Source organism: Carcharhinus amblyrhynchos, chromosome 6, assembly GCF_965287045.1.
Source record: "Carcharhinus amblyrhynchos chromosome 6, sCarAmb.v2.hapA, whole genome shotgun sequence".
In the NCBI taxonomy this organism is placed as follows: Eukaryota; Metazoa; Chordata; class Chondrichthyes; order Carcharhiniformes; family Carcharhinidae; genus Carcharhinus; species Carcharhinus amblyrhynchos.
Window position 1 is genome coordinate 126709004 of NC_137329.1, and position 15575 is coordinate 126724578.

The 15575-nt window shown below is 46.3% G+C and overlaps 1 protein-coding gene across 2 annotated transcripts in view; it reads right to left on the reverse strand.

Annotated features, from left to right (window-relative positions):
- The window catches only part of nav3 (neuron navigator 3), a 360827-nt gene that overhangs the window by 24100 nt on the left and 321152 nt on the right, over positions 1 to 15575 (reverse strand). For both annotated transcript variants that reach the window (XM_080191445.1, XM_080191444.1), the window contains exons 27-30: positions 14264 to 14430; positions 6511 to 6606; positions 3611 to 3764; positions 2380 to 2554 (exon numbers count right to left, since the gene is read on the reverse strand). In XM_080191445.1, the coding sequence (XP_080047571.1) occupies positions 2380 to 2554; positions 3611 to 3764; positions 6511 to 6606; positions 14264 to 14430 (592 nt within the window). The remainder of the gene's footprint in view (positions 1 to 2379; positions 2555 to 3610; positions 3765 to 6510; positions 6607 to 14263; positions 14431 to 15575) is intronic.

A 15575-nucleotide genomic window follows, 5' to 3' on the forward strand; every position in this document is an offset into this window, starting at 1 on the left:
TCACAACACCAGGTTTAAGTCCAACCAGTTTATTTGATAGTAATTCCACAATCTTTCTCAACCACATCATGACTATCCCCATGGACAGTGAGGACCCAAAGATCAAAACTAAAGGTTTCGCAATCTCATCCCTTGCCTCCCAAAGTATTCTAGGATGTATCCCATCTGGCCCAGGGGACTTACTGACTCTCAGGTTTTTCAAAATTACAAATGCATCTTCCCTCAGAACATCTACCTCCTCCATCCTATCAGCCTGTATCACACTCTCATCCTCAAAAACATGGCCCCTCTCCTTAGTGAACACTGAAGAAAAGTATTCATTCAACACCTCTCCTATCTCTTCTGACTCGATGCACAAGTTCCCACTACTATCCTCGACTGGCCCTAACCTCACCCTGGTCATTCTTTTATTTCTCACATAAGAGTAAAAAGCCTTGGGGTTTTCCTTTATCCGACCTGACAAGGACTTCTCATGCCCCCTCCTAGCTTTCGAAGCCCTTTCTTTAACTCATCCCTAGCTACCTTGTAACCCTCAAGCAACCCAACTGAACCTTGTTTTCTCATCCTTACATACACTTCCTTTTCCCTCTTGACAAGACATTCAACCTCCTTTGTGAACCCTCGCTCGGCCATTTCCTCCCTGCCTGACAGGGACGTACCTCTCAAGGACACGCAGTATTTATTCCTTGAACAAGCTCCACTTTTCATTGGTGCCTTTCCCTGACAGTTTCTGTTCCCATCTTACGCTCCCCAATTCTTGCCTAATCATATCATAATTCCCCTGCCCTGCCATGTGGCCCTATCCCTCTGCATTGTAATAATGCAGGACACCGAATTGTGGTCACTATCTCCAAAGTGCTCCCCCACAAACAAATCTAACACTTGGCCCGGTTCATTACCCAGTACCAAGTCCAATGTGGCCGCACCTCTTGTGGCTTATCCACATGTTGTATCAGGAAACCCTCCTGCTCACACTGTACAAAAAGTGCCCCATCTGAACTATTCGACCTATAAAGGTTCCAATCAATATTTGGAAAGTTAAAATCACCCATGATAACTACCCTGTGACCTCCACATCTATCCATAATCTGCTTTGCCATTTCCTCCTCCACATCTCTATTACTATTTGGGGCCTATAGAAAACTCCTAACAACGTGACCGATCCTTTCCTATTTCTAACTTCAGCCCATATTACCTCAGTAGGCAGATCACCCTCGAAATGCCTTTCAGCAGCCGTTAAACTATCCTTGGTTAACAATGCTACTCCTCCACCTCTTTTACCACCTTCCCTATTCTTACTGAAAGCATACCATTCAGAGAGAAGGAAATGAGAGAGTGTAGAATGTAGTGTTACGGTCATTGTTAGGGTGTAGAGAAAGATCAACTTAATACAAGCTAGGATCTGACAGCAGCAGGGAAGAAACTGTTCTTGAGTCAGTTGGTACATGGCCTCAAACTTCTGTATTTTTTTCCTGATGGAAGGTGGAAGAGAGAATGTCCGGGGTGTGTGGGGTCCTGAATTATGCTGGCTGCTTTGCCAAGGCAGTGGGAAGTGTAGACAGAGTCAATGGATGGGAGGCTGGTTTGTGTGATGGATTGGGCTACATTCACAACCCTATGCGGTTTCTTACAATCTTGGGCAGAGCAGGAACCATACCAAGCTGTGATACAACCAGAAAGAATGCTTTCTATGCTGTAATGTAAAAGTTGGTGAGAGTTGTAGCGGACATACTGAATTTTCTTAGTCTTCTGAGAAAGGAGAAGCGTTGTTGGGCTTTTCTAACTGTCATGCTGGGAGGGGTCACATGGACAAGCAAAGCTTGGTGAGGGCATTAGGGAGATAGAAAAGGAAAGAGACAGAGCTGCAAAACAGGACTACAGCAGGGAGAAAGCTCTGAGATAGAGAGGCCTGTTGGGTAAGTGAAAGAGGGGGAATAGCAGAGATAACTGATTGGATTGTCCCAATCTTAATGACAAAGATGTCAATGAGATTCCTGGACTTGTTGTTGGAGGTGGAACTGATGGAGACAGGAACGGGGACTCAAGCAGATGGATTGCAGTAGAGTTAGGAAGGAGGGGAGGGGGGAGGTTATCTTTGCTGCACAATGTGACCCTGGAACAGTGTGCAGGTTTGAGAACAGATGTTATGTGGTCCAGCCAGATATGAGAGTGGATGGCTGTCCACCACATCCTGTCTCCAACAAACCAACTCCATCATCCACCTTGTTGAAAACCTGACCCCTTTACCCCCGTCTCCCTCCCACACTCTCAGGCTGATCGATGATACATACTCCTGCGGACAGTCTCACAGTGTGAATTCAATCTTGTGAACATGTTCTTTACATCCGGTAATTGAATGTCTTTCAGTTACCTGCTTACCTGTTGTTGTTGCTCCCGCGACATTGAGATTGTGCAGGGAAAGTCCCAGAGACTGTCGGGATGAGGATGAGGAAGATGAGGTTGAAGATTGGGATTGGGTGCGCGCTGCTCCACTGCTACTTCCGGTCTCCGATTTCAAACGGTCATTTTCGGCTTTGAGAAGTTCAATCTCGTTCTGCGATCGAGCAGAGATAAGTCTGAGATAATTACCAGCCAGTGAAACTCTCAGTGTGTCTGCTCTTCTGGGTGAATGTAACAGATCCCAGGATTGCTATTGGAAGAAGCTCAGGGTTACACCCCCTGGAGCTCTGGCCAATAGTAACCCATCTCTCAATCAACATCACAAAAATATTAGAGGTTTACAGCACGGAGACAGGCCCATTGGCCCAACTTGTGGGATCTTACTGTGTGCACACTGGCTCCAATGTTTTTATATTACACTGGGTGACTACATCTCACAAACTCCCTCACAGGGTGGAATCTTACCAGAATGTGTTTGTTCTGGTGAGAAAGCTGCTGTGGAACTCTCCAATTCCATTGGCCGGTTTTCTCTCCAGATTTTGTCCCTTTAAGAAAGAGTAGGTGTTTGTGTCATTACCCTAGCGATGGGTGGTGGGTGGTGGGGTGGGGGGTCTCTTAGTGCCGGGTCCCGGCTCCACTGAGATCAGAGAACAATTTTAAAGGGAACCTCGACCCACTGAAGAAGAATGTACCTCCCACACCCCCCAATATCTGAGGGCAGTATCGGAGGGGCAGTGCCACGGGTGCAGTGTCAGAGGGGCACAGTGTTAGGGAGCAGTACTGGGGGGGGACAGTGGCTGACTACGGCTCTCTCCCCCCAGGGCTATACTGACCTTTGCACTCCAGTGTGGATCCCGTTGATAGGTTCATGTCAAGGCCAATCTGTTGGAAAATCCTTCGATGTGAGATATGGAAGTTTAATTGGGGGGGAGGGATCTGGAGAGGCGGGGAGTTAGTGGGGCGCTGTTTAATTATGTCTAAATTTGTTAGATCAGGTTCTTGCCCTGAACCTGATGATGTCTCCAGTGACGGGTGGGGGGAGTCGGGAATCGGGCTCTCACTGGCGAGATTGGCTACTCGCGGGTGTTACTGGATCTTACGCCCCTCGCTGCTGATCTCACGGACAGAGCGTGCTGGCTGAAGATCGCGCGCGCGTTGGCGCTGAAACATTTGCTGAGGTCCCGAGAGGTGTCTAATTTGGGGGATTTACCTGCATCCTGTTCATCGCTTCCCGGATCTGGTCAAGATGGTGGGCGGAGCTAAGCGCTTCCAGCCGGATATCCGTGAGTTTCAACTCCTTCTCCCGCAGCTCACTCTTAAGGTGCACAATAGCCTCGGCCTCGGTTTCCGTACACTCGCAGATGCTAAAGTGTCGAAGCAAAGGAGTTTATCAGCCAGACTGTCTGAGAGCGGCAAGGCGGAAGGATTAGGTGTAAAACAGCACCTTGCACAAAGTGAGCTCCATTCACTAAAACATTTCCAACTGCCCCACACCAAGCATCAAAGTTCAATGTTTCCCACAACTCCACAAGCAATCAGACACTGTCACATCACTAACGACGGCAATATCACTTGGAGCACTTCCCCAGGGTCAGTGCTGAGGTAAACGGGTTTCTACTTCCTCACTGATCGTACGTTCCTGGAGTAGATCCTTCCTGCCTCAGGGTCCTCCAGCAATATCCCTGCCTTTAACAGGGAAACCCGCATTCCACCCTCAGAAACCAGCCCATAGACCGGAAACAGGAGTGAGGCTGAACATTATCCTCCACAGGATCTCCCTCACCCTCCTCGGGCCTCACAACTTGGGCCGACTCCTCATATCCAGAATCCGGACAGCACAGAAGTCAGACACCTCCATCCCCAAATCCGATCATTTTCCCCAGGACGGTGGGAGAGTGGGGAAGTAGTCGATACGGATTTCAGTCAGCCTTTTGACCAGGTCCCACATGATAAAGATAAGAGTTCACAGACGACACGATAATGTAGAGGACTAACAAGGCAAGGGGGTTTACAATGAACGGTTGGATGCTGGGAAGTACAGAGGGTCTGAGAGACCTTGGGGTGCATGTTCCTTAAGGCAGCAAGATGGATAGATAAGGTGGTTATAAATGCATATGGGCCTTTATTAGCCGAGGCAATGAATATAAGAGCAAGGAGGTTATGATGGAGCTGGGTAAAACGCTGGTGAGGCCACAGCTAGAGTACTGATTGTCACACTATAGGAAGGATGTGATTGCACAGGAGGGGGTGCAGAGGAGGTTCACCAGGATGCTGCCTGGGATGGAGCTACAACAGAGGCTGGTTAGGCTGGGGTTGTTTCTCTTAGAGCAGAGAAGGCTGAGGGGGGAACCTCATCGAGATGTAGATAGGCTAGACAGGAAGGAACTGTTCCCCTGAGCAGAGGGATCAATATCTAGGGGGCAGAGATTTAAGGTGAGGGACAACTTGATTGACATGTTCTAGATTATGAGGGGCGTAGACAGGGAGCAACAGTTCCCTTTAGTTAAACAGTGAGTTATGAGGGGACACAAGTTAAAAGTGAGGGGTGGGAGATTTAGGGGGATTTGAGGAAAATTGATTTTGCCCAGAGGGTGGTGAGGGTCCGGAATGCACTGATGGTGAAAGTGGGATGCCTCACATCCTTTAAAAATATCTGGATGAGCACTTGGCACATCATAACATCCAGGGCTATGGGCCAAGTGCTGGCAAGTGGGATTGGGTAGGAGGGTCAGGGCCTTCCACGCGTTGGGTGCTGACTTGATGGGCTGAAGGGCTTCTTCTGCACTGTAGGATTCTGTGATTTAAAGGGAATTTGAGAAAAATCCTTTCCACCCAGAGGGTGGTGGGAATCTGGAACTCACTGCCTGAAACGGTGGTAGAGGCGGGAACCCTCACAATATTTAAGAAGCATTTAGATGAGCATTTGCCGTAGCATGCAAGATGGAATTAAAATAGAAAGATGTTTGAATGGGACAATGACACTGGGAATGGTGGGGTTGGGAGGGGGGTGGGGGGAGGCGACAGCCCAGGGAATAGTGGTGAAGACGTTAGGAAGGGGGGGGCTATGTTTATTCTTTAAAGGCTTCAAGAGACCGAGCTTTGTTATCATGTTAGCTTTCGGTCATCTTATAGAAACACTGCTCATGTGACTCCCCAAAGATCCGCCTCTTAAAGAGAAAGTTGAAAACTATGTTTGATTCGTTATTTCCTCCAGAAACTTAAGAGATAGTGGAGCATCAACAACAATCGCAAGTTGGTGGATGAGAATTGAGGGCAAAACAACTCTCATTTCAACCAGGGGATTGGGTGTTAGTGTGTAATTCTGCCTCGAGCAAGAAACGGGTACCATAGTTTTAGCAAAAACAGGTCCATTTTCTTACACATTTCAAACTGAAGATGAACAAGTTTGGTGACTCCATGCTGATCAGTTGTTGTCATCTCAAAATGATTTCTCTGAAGCATCTCCAGAAATAACATTTTTATTTGCTAGTATCGTGAACACTGCAACAAAAGACTTAGTTGAATCTGAACTGCCTGATCATTGTGTCTATGCTACTATATCACATTGATGCAGAATTAGTTCCAAGAGAAAAAGAGAAATTCCAAATCATAATTCCAGGGTCAGGAACAGCCAAATTCCAAAATGTTGAATACAACCAAAGAGGAATAGGCATCCTCCTGATCCATTTCCTTCTGACTGTGCATAATGACTAATGATACACTGTACTGTGTCTAGAGTATTATTGATCTTATGTATAAGATGGTAATAATTTTTTGTTATGATCTCAAAGTAAAGGGGAAGGGATGTTATATAGTTTAGTAGTTGTAGATTGCTTTAAGAGCCGGTCACATGATTTGATGACAATGTCATTAGGGTGTTGCACAGGCTGCTGTTTTAGTTTCTGTACAGGCAAGAGCACCTGAAATAAACCTGTTGTTGTTAGTTTGAATCTTCGCGTGCAAATCACATCTTTCCATTTTGTGTAAACCCACAACTCTGAATGTGGTTAAGAAACTACAGGTTAACCAATAAGAATTCCCTTTCTCCTAGACTGAGCAGACAACAATCCAAGGCACAAGCTCCAGTACATGCAGCACACAGCAATTTACCGGGACCTGTGCTGATAGATCACATGGCCATTCAGCCGTTTCCTGGTCCCCCACAGGGCTTGCTGCTTGCTGCTATTGGGACTTGACTCAAATCTACTGCACAGACAGACAGGGAAATGAACAGACAACAGTTTGGTTACACTGAGCAAACAGAGAGACAAGTTGGCAGAGAATGAAATGGAGTATTTACAGAAACATACAAACGGGTTTATTCCTGAGCAAAGTTTAAAGTGGGTGATCCAATTTAGTTTGCGCGTGCGAATCTCTTAACTGGAAACCTACCACCCCTTAAAAGTCTAACTTAATTTGGAATTATAGGTTTCATCAATAGTTTAGGAGATAGAGAGATGAAATACCTGTAGTTGAGAAGTCTGATCAATTCTAAATATGCAACATGAGGATAATTCACAGCTAATGTTTTACTATATGGTTTGAGAATAATACAAGATATCAAAGGAATATCTATTAATAATGTCTCTAAGAGTGAATTTATAACATGCCAGTAAAATGAAAGATATTGTGTTTGTGTAATGTGAATAAATATAATTAATATTAGTTAGTTGAATCTCTGTAATTAATGATAGGAGAATGTTTACTCAAGCTTTCCGATTTGGAAATTGCATTATTGCAATTCTAACGTTACTGCTAAAAAAAGAACATAAGAACATAAGAAATAGGAGCAGGAGTAGGCCATCCAGCCCTTCGAGCCTGCCCCGCCATTCAATAAGATCATGGCTGATCTGTCGTGGCTCAATTCCACTTTCCCGCCCTCTCCCCATAACCCTTAATCCCCTCTCCTATCAAAAACCCATCAACCCGCGTCTTAAAAATATTTAGCGAGGCAGCCTCCACCACTTCAACGGGCAGAGAATTCCAGAGATTCACCACCCTTTGAATGAAGAAGTTCCTCCTCAACTCCGTTCTAAACCGCACCCCCTTTATCTTGAGGCTGTGCCCCCTAGTCCTACTGTCTTTTTTGAGCGGGAAGAGTCTCTCCACCTCTATCCTATCCATCCCATTCATCATCTTATACGTCTCAATGAGATCTCCCCTCATTCTTCTAAACTCCAACGAGTACAAGCCTAGTTTATTCAGCCTCTCCTCATAGCTCAACCCCCTCAACTCCGGTATCAGCCTAGTAAACCTCCTCTGCACTCCCTCCAAGGCCAAAATATCTTTGCGCAGGTGCGGCGCCCAAAACTGCACACAGTACTCCAGCTGCGGCCTCACCAATGCCCTATACAGCTGCAGCAAGACCTCCCTACTTTTATATTCAATCCCCCTCGCTATGAAGGCCAGCATCCCATTCGCCTTCCTGACCACCTGCTGCACCTGCAAGCTGGGTTTTTGCGACTCATGCACAAGGACCCCGAGGTCCCTCTGCACCGTCGCCTGCTGCAGTTTTTCGCCACGTAATAGTCCTTCCAACCATTATTCCTACCAAAGTGGACCACCTCACGCTTGCCAACATTAAATTCCATTTGCCATTTCCTGGCCCATTCGGCCAGCCTATCTAGATCCTTCTGCAGACTCTCCACACCCTCCGCACAATTTGCCGTTCCCCCAACCTTGGTGTCATCAGCAAATTTCGACACCCTGGGACTTTGATGTTGTGGCCATTTCAGAGACATGGATAGAGCAGGGTCAGGAATGGTTGTTGCAGGTCCCGGGGTTCAAATGCTTTAGTTGAAGTAGAGAAGGAGGTAGAAGGGGGGGAGGGGTAGCATTATTGGTCAAGGATTGTATCACAGTGTCAGAGAGGAAGTTTGATGAGGACTTGTCTGTTGAGGTAGTATGGGCGGAGGTTAGAAATAGGAGAGGAGAGGTCACCCTGTTGGGAGTCTTTTATAGACCTCCTAAAAGTTCTAGAGAGGTTGAGGAAAGGATTGCGGAGACGATCCTGGTTAGGAGTGAAAGTAATAGGGTAATTGTTATGGGGGATTTTAACTTTACTAATATTGATTGGAATTGCTATAGCTCTAGCTCGTTAGAGGGGTCAGTTTTTGTACAAAGCGTGCAGGAGGGTTTTTTGAGTCAGTATGTACATAGGCCAACTAGAGGTGAGGCTATATTGGATTTGGTGCTGGGAAATGAGCCAGACCAGGTGCTAGACTTGGAAGTTGGTGTGCATTTCGGTGATAGTGACCACAATTCGGTTACGTTCACCTTAGTGATGGAAAGGGATAGGCATGAACCTCGGGCCGGTAGTTTTAGCTGGGGGAAGGGTAATTATGAGGCCATTAGGAGAGAATTAGGAAGCATAGGTTGGACTAGGAGATTACAGGGGCTGGGAACGTCCGAAATGTGGAGCTTTTTCAAGGAGCAGCTACTGCGAGTCCGTGATAGGTATGTCCCTGTCAGGCAAGGAGGAATTGGTAGGGCTAGGGAACCGTGGTGCACTAAAAAAGTTGATTCGTTGGTTAAAAAGAAAAAGGAGGCTTATGTTCGGATGAGACTTGAGGGCTCGGGTAGTGCACTAGAAAACTTTAGATTGGCTAGGAGGGAGTTGAAGAGTGAGTTAAGAAGGGCTAAAAGAGGACATGAGAAGACTCTGGCTGATAGGATTAAGGAGAATCCTAAGGCGTTCTATGGGTATGTCAAGAATAGAAGTTGGTTAGGCAAGATTAGGGCCAGTTATAGACAGCAGAGGGAAGTTATGTGTGGAACCGGAAGAGATTGGAGAGGCATTGAACCAATATTTCTCACGCAGGGGGACAAGAATATAGCTGAGGAGGACACTGGGTTGCAGGGGAGTAGAATAGACAGTATTACAGTTGATAAGGAGGATGTGCTGGATATTCTTGAGGGTTTGAAAATAGATAAGTCCCCTGGTCCGGATGGGATTTACCCTAGGATTCTCTGGGAGGCAAGAGAAGTGATTGCAGAGCCTCTAGCTCTGATCTTCAGGTCGTCGTTGGCCTCTGGTATAGTACCGGAAGATTGGAGGATAGCGAATATTGTCCCATTGTTTAAGAAGGGGAACAGAGACTTCCCCGGGAATTATAGACCGGTGAGTCTCACTTCTGTTGTGGGCAAGGTTTTAGAAAAAATTATTAGGGATAGGATTTATAGTTATTTGGAGAGTAATGAATTGATTGGAGATAGTCAGCATGGTTTTGTAGCGGGTAGGTCGTGCCTTACTAACCTTATTGAGTTTTTTGAGAAAGTGACCAAAGAGGTGGATGGGGGTAAGGCAGTGGACGTGGTGTATATGGATTTTAGTAAGGCGTTTGATAAGGTTCACCATGGTCCTATATCACTTCTTGCTATCGATTTAACTTCATTCCTTACTAACAATGCAACACTGTCCCCTTTGCCCATCTCCCTGTCCTTCCGATCAGACACATATCCTTGGATATTTAGATCCCAGCCCTGATCCCGTTGCAGACACGTCTCTGTGATACCCACAACAAACTCATTTACCTTGTTCCGTATACTGGGCGTATTTAGGTACAACACCCTCTGTCCTGCATTGACCACCTCCCTTCTCATACTGTCACCTTATTTTGGTCTGCCTGAGGTTCGATTCCTGCCCCCTTCTCCATTCTATTACATGGTCTGGAAACTTTACTAATTTACCCATGTATACCCAGGCCAGGGGATAATGCCAAAAGATAAGGCGCTTCATTTGACCAGTTTAAACTGGTTAGAGACATGCTAAATCGTAAGAAGCCATTTTTGGGAGAGAACTTCCATAAGATGGACAGACGAATAACAGATCAACATTTTAAGTGTCAGATTATAATTTCAGCATCAAAATTATCAAAAATAAATTGACATGTTGATTATTAAATTAATTACTTGGGAGTGTTTGGAGATAATTGAGATCACCAAACTGTTAAATTGACCAAGTTTCTGCTCTGAAAACGGAGATCTGCGGAGAAAGCTCAGTGGTGCATTTGCGCCATGAAGCACACTTGGATCTCTCATTCAGTCGAAGATTCTGTTTTGCTATTGTATGTTTTTTGTTTTGTATTCTCTATATTTTGATAAAACTATATTTAAAAATAAAACTTTATTACGCTTTAAAGACTAAGTTTCATTTACATTTGCAAGAGTTTACTTAACAAAGTTGCTTTTTAGAATTTTCTAAAGTAATCCCAGCCACTGCAATAGAATTCCCTACTACAGTAACCATCTTTCACCATTCTCTGAGTGTTTCCTGTGAAGTACTTTAGAATATTCCGAGGTGGTGCACAGTAACAGAAATCCTTTCTTGATGGTTTTGTTTAGTTGGGAAAATGGTTAAACACAGCAAGACTTCACAAACAACAATGAGGTAAATGAGCAGTTTTAGTCTTGTTGGTTTCCAGATAAAGGTTGACCAAGACATAACATAAGAAATAGGAGCAGGAGTCGGCCATCTAGTCCTTCGAGCCTGCCCCGCCATTCAATAAGATCATGGCTGATCTGAAGTGGATCAGTTCCACTTTCCCACTTTCTCCCATAATCCTTAATTCCCTTGTCTGTCAAAAACCTATCTACCCGTGACTTAAATATATTTAGCGAGGCAGCCTCCACCACTTCAACAGGCAGAGAATTCCAGAGATTCACCACCCTTTGAGTGAAGAAGTTCCTCCTCAACTCTGATCTAAACTGCGCCCCCCCCCCCCCCCCCCACCTTATCTTGAGGCTGTGCCCTCTAGTCCTCCTATCCTTCCTAAGCGGGAAGAATCTCTCTACCTCTATCCTATCCATCCCCTTCATTACCTTATACGTCTCTATAAGATCCCCCCTCATCCTTCTAAACTCCCGGGAAAACTAATCCCTATCCCACCCTGACTCTTCTTAAAGAAACTCTTGGCGTTCACCCGAGGGACCGGGTCTCATCTGAAAGAGGACCCCCCACATTAACACGGCACTCCCATCACTACCGCACTGACAGAGAATCATAGAATCCCACAGAAGGAGGCTATTCAACCCATCGAGTCTGCACTGACAATAATCCCACCCTAACTCTGTAACCCCATGTATTTAACCCTGTTAATCCCCCTGACATTAAGGGGTAATTTAGCATGGCCAATCCACCTAACTCACACATTTTTGGAATTTGGGAGGAAACCGGAACACCCAGAGGAGACCCACACAGACATGGGGACAATGTACAAACTCCACACAGACAGTGACCTGAGGCCGGAATTGAACCCGGGTCCCAGGCACTGCAAGGCAGCAGTGCTAACCACTGTGCCACCGTGCTGACATGTCAATTATCTGCCCAAGTCCCTGGAGTGGGGGAATGAGTTCCCAAACAGCTAGCTGTGCAAGAAATTGGATGTTTTCTATTAGAAGGGTGACACCTTTACCAGTTTTTCACCTCAATCTCCAACCAATACATTCTATCCATCTTTAATGTAGGATTTGGTGACATATGCAGTTCCATTCTAAAATCAACTTTAACCCCAAACATGTCAATCATTCCTTCCTACTCAACATTTACATCTCGACACCAGGCGACAGGATCAGAATGGGTCAACACTGAAGTGTGACACCATTAGCAAAGCTCTCCATGCCAGCCATGGGCCCAAATCCCACCACAGAAACCTGAGCAAACAGCCTGAGCGGAACACCCAGTGCAGTGCCACAGGAGAGCTGCACAGTCACAGTATCTTACACAGTAAACCAAAGCTCCATCTTCTCTTCAGTTGGATGTAAAAGGTTTCATGGCCACAATTTAAGGAGAAGCAGAGAGTCTTCCCAACATCATGACAACAGCAGCTACAGCCAACAGCAATGGAATAACTGGCTGGGAAGCTCAGTGTTGTTTCTGGGAGCTTGCTGTGCATTAATTGGCTGCTGAGTTCACCTGGACAACAAGAGTGGCTGTACAGGAGGGGAGCCGGAATGAAGCCAGGGACTGGTTGGGGTGCATTTTCCTGCAGCAAGCAGTGTGTGAGGTTTCCCTGCACGTGTGTTGTGGTGTTCTGGACAGATGGGACAGGTGAGCATCTATTCACGCTATGAGTTCCCAGCTCCATGGGATTTATGCCCGGAGGAGTTGTCACATGACCACCCAATCCAATCCCTCAATTTGTCATCCCAATTGGAAAGCAAACTGGTCTCTCCCTCACCATCTGATTGGATAATTTCAACTTTGGCCTTTCTCCCACCCACCCCACCCCACTCGCCCCCTCCCCATCTCTCCCTCTACATTGAGATTCTTGCTCGAGTGTTATTTAATACAAGGGAAAGGGGTCCCGCCTGCTGGTTACTGAGTTGATGGGGGACTCCCTGCGTCACCTCCTTTGATGAAACCCCCTGAATAAATCACTCAGCGGGTATGTAAATGATTAGCGATGGGTCTCCCCAGGAAACCCCACCCCCTCCGAGACTTGCTGGCCAATCAGAAGCGAGTTTGAATGAAACATAGAAACTAGAAGCAAGAGTAGGCCATTCAGCCCTTTGAGTCTGCTCTGCCATTCATTATGGTCATGGCTGATCATCGAATTCAGTATCCCTTCCTCCCACTATCCCTTGGTCCCTTTTGCCCAAGAGTTCTATCTAATTTCTTCTTGAAATCATACAATGTTTTGGCCTCGACTACATTCTGAGGTAGTGAATTCCACACATTCATCACCCTCTCAATGAAGAAATTTCTCCTCACCTCAATTCTAAAAGGTTTACCTCTTATCTTCAACTATGACCCTTAATAACATAAGAAATAGGAGCAGGAGTAGGCCAACTAGCCCTTCGAGCCTGCCCCGCCATTCAATAAGATCATGGCTGATCTGTCGTGGCTCAGTTCCACATTCCCGCTTTCTCCCCATAACCCTTAATCCCCTTGCCTACCAAAAACCTATCTACCCGCGTCTTAAATATATTTAGTGAGGAAGCCTCAACCACTTCAACGGGCAGAGAATTCCAGAGATTCACCACCCTTTGAGTGAAGAAGTTCCTCCTCAACTCTGTTCTAAACCGCCCCCCCTTTATCTTGAGGCTGTGCCCCCTAGTCCTACTATCCTTTCTGAGCAGGAAGAGTCTCTCCACCTCTATCCTATCCATCCCATTCATCATCTTATACGTCTCAATGAGATCTCCCCTCATTCTTCTAAACTCTAACGAGTACAAGCCTAGTTTATTCAGCCTCTCCTCATAGCTCAATCCCCTCAACTCCGGCATCAGCCTAGTGAATGGGAGAGGCTTCAGGTTGTTGAGGGCCAAGGCATAGTGAGAAGGAGGAGGAGGGTTTGATAGCAATGGCTGGGGGTGGGTCATTTTCAGCAGGTCCCACCCCCTCCCTTTGCGTGAGTGACCATCTCCCTCCCCAGCTGCCCCATCCCACTGCAGACTCTGAAAGGATCTGCTTGTTGGGCTTCCCAATGGTGAGTCCCCACCCCTCCCCGACCACCACCACTATTCACCCACACGGCAGGTCATCCACAAGCCTTCCCAACCCTGACTTCATCAGGGTGGAGACAGGAGGGTGGCAGGACTGCCCCCCAACCCCCCCCACCCTCCAGCACCCTCTTGCAGAAGAAAGTGCCCCCCCGCCCCCCCTCACCCCACACCAAACTCATTGCCCGTGGTGAAGGGAGGGGCATTAAATTCTGCCCAATGTCTCGATTGCTGAGGATCCCAGGGTTGCTCTGGGGAGTTAGTAACCCCTATCCAAGACCCCCCTCACCCTCCTCCCCCATCACAGCAGAGGGCAGTAGGAGGAACATGTTTACTCGGATGCTGGGGGTATTTGCAAACCCTATTGGGGAGATTTGAATCACAGATTTATTTTGCACACACGACCTCGCTGAACACTTACGCGGATGTTGACTGGGATGGTTTCAGAGATCCAGAATCTGTTGAATCCTGCAGCGATTTGGGGGACACGGGTAATGAGGAATCTGTAATTTCTTCAATGTCTGAGTGCGAGAGATTGGGTTTTGATGATTTCTTTTTACCAAACGCTTGCTTGAACGAGCTCCTCAACTGGAATGGAAAACGTCAAAAGCTGAAGAACGTCCTTCATTAATGTGTGTGCAAACATTTCTTCCTGACACTTTCAAACACTTAATTTAACACTACAGTGCCTCAGAGTCATCTCAATGATCATCACTCTTACACAGAGGCAACAAAATGCAATTGGCCAACGTTTTACAATGTGTTCAGTTTTTCCAAAGCTATCATTTTGTGGTTTGTAATTTATAAAGGCAAAACATATAATTACATGGGGCGAACTACATCATCTGAAACAGAGGGTTTGTCTCAAGTGCTGAATGTAGTTTCGAGGAATAGCAGTAATATTGGGGACACTGTTGGATGAAGGGGTGGCATTGATCCCACTGATGAAGTCGCCCCCCCCCCCTCCAGCACCAGTAAGACGTTGGGTAAGAGAGTAACTGATTGTCCCGAACACACCGGCCCAAACCCTACTCCCTCACCGACTGGGGAATCGGGGAGAGCGATGGAAATCTGTGTTGTCCTCGGGCAGGATTTTACAGCCTCGCTCAGGCGAAATCACAAAGTCCCAGCCACAGTGTCTATTGCGAGTTTGAGGGCTGGGTGAAGGGTATCCCCGATAGCAAATAGAAAAAATGTGATCTCGTGAGAAACGTTTAAATTTCAGCCGAAGAGTCATTTTACATCAGAAAGAACAGAGTTTATCCTTTAACATCAACAGCATTTGAGAGTTTGGGCAATAGATGCAGAGGGGATGTGAAGAAGAACACTCTATTTCACACAGCGAGGATGGTGGCAGCAGAGATGATTAATGATTTCAACAAGAAATTCGATCATCACTTGTAGAGCAGATAGAGCAGGAATGGGAATGATTGGATAGTTTGACAGCCAGCTGGAACTCAATGGGCTAAATGGTCTTTGTTTGGCACCTTGGAATGAATTCAGCACACTGCACAGTTTGGAACCATTGAGTATACGACTGTTAATATTTACCAGTTAATCAGGGAGCGAGAGGATAGTTATTACAGCTTTACTGAGCAAACTTCTGCTATTTATCATGGAACCTAGCGAGACTTGCACAACCCCACCATTTTGTGTGAGAACGTCTGAACTAGTCCCAAAGCGTTGACCATTGCTCAATTGTACATTCCTGTTAGAGTAGTTCCGACAGTGAG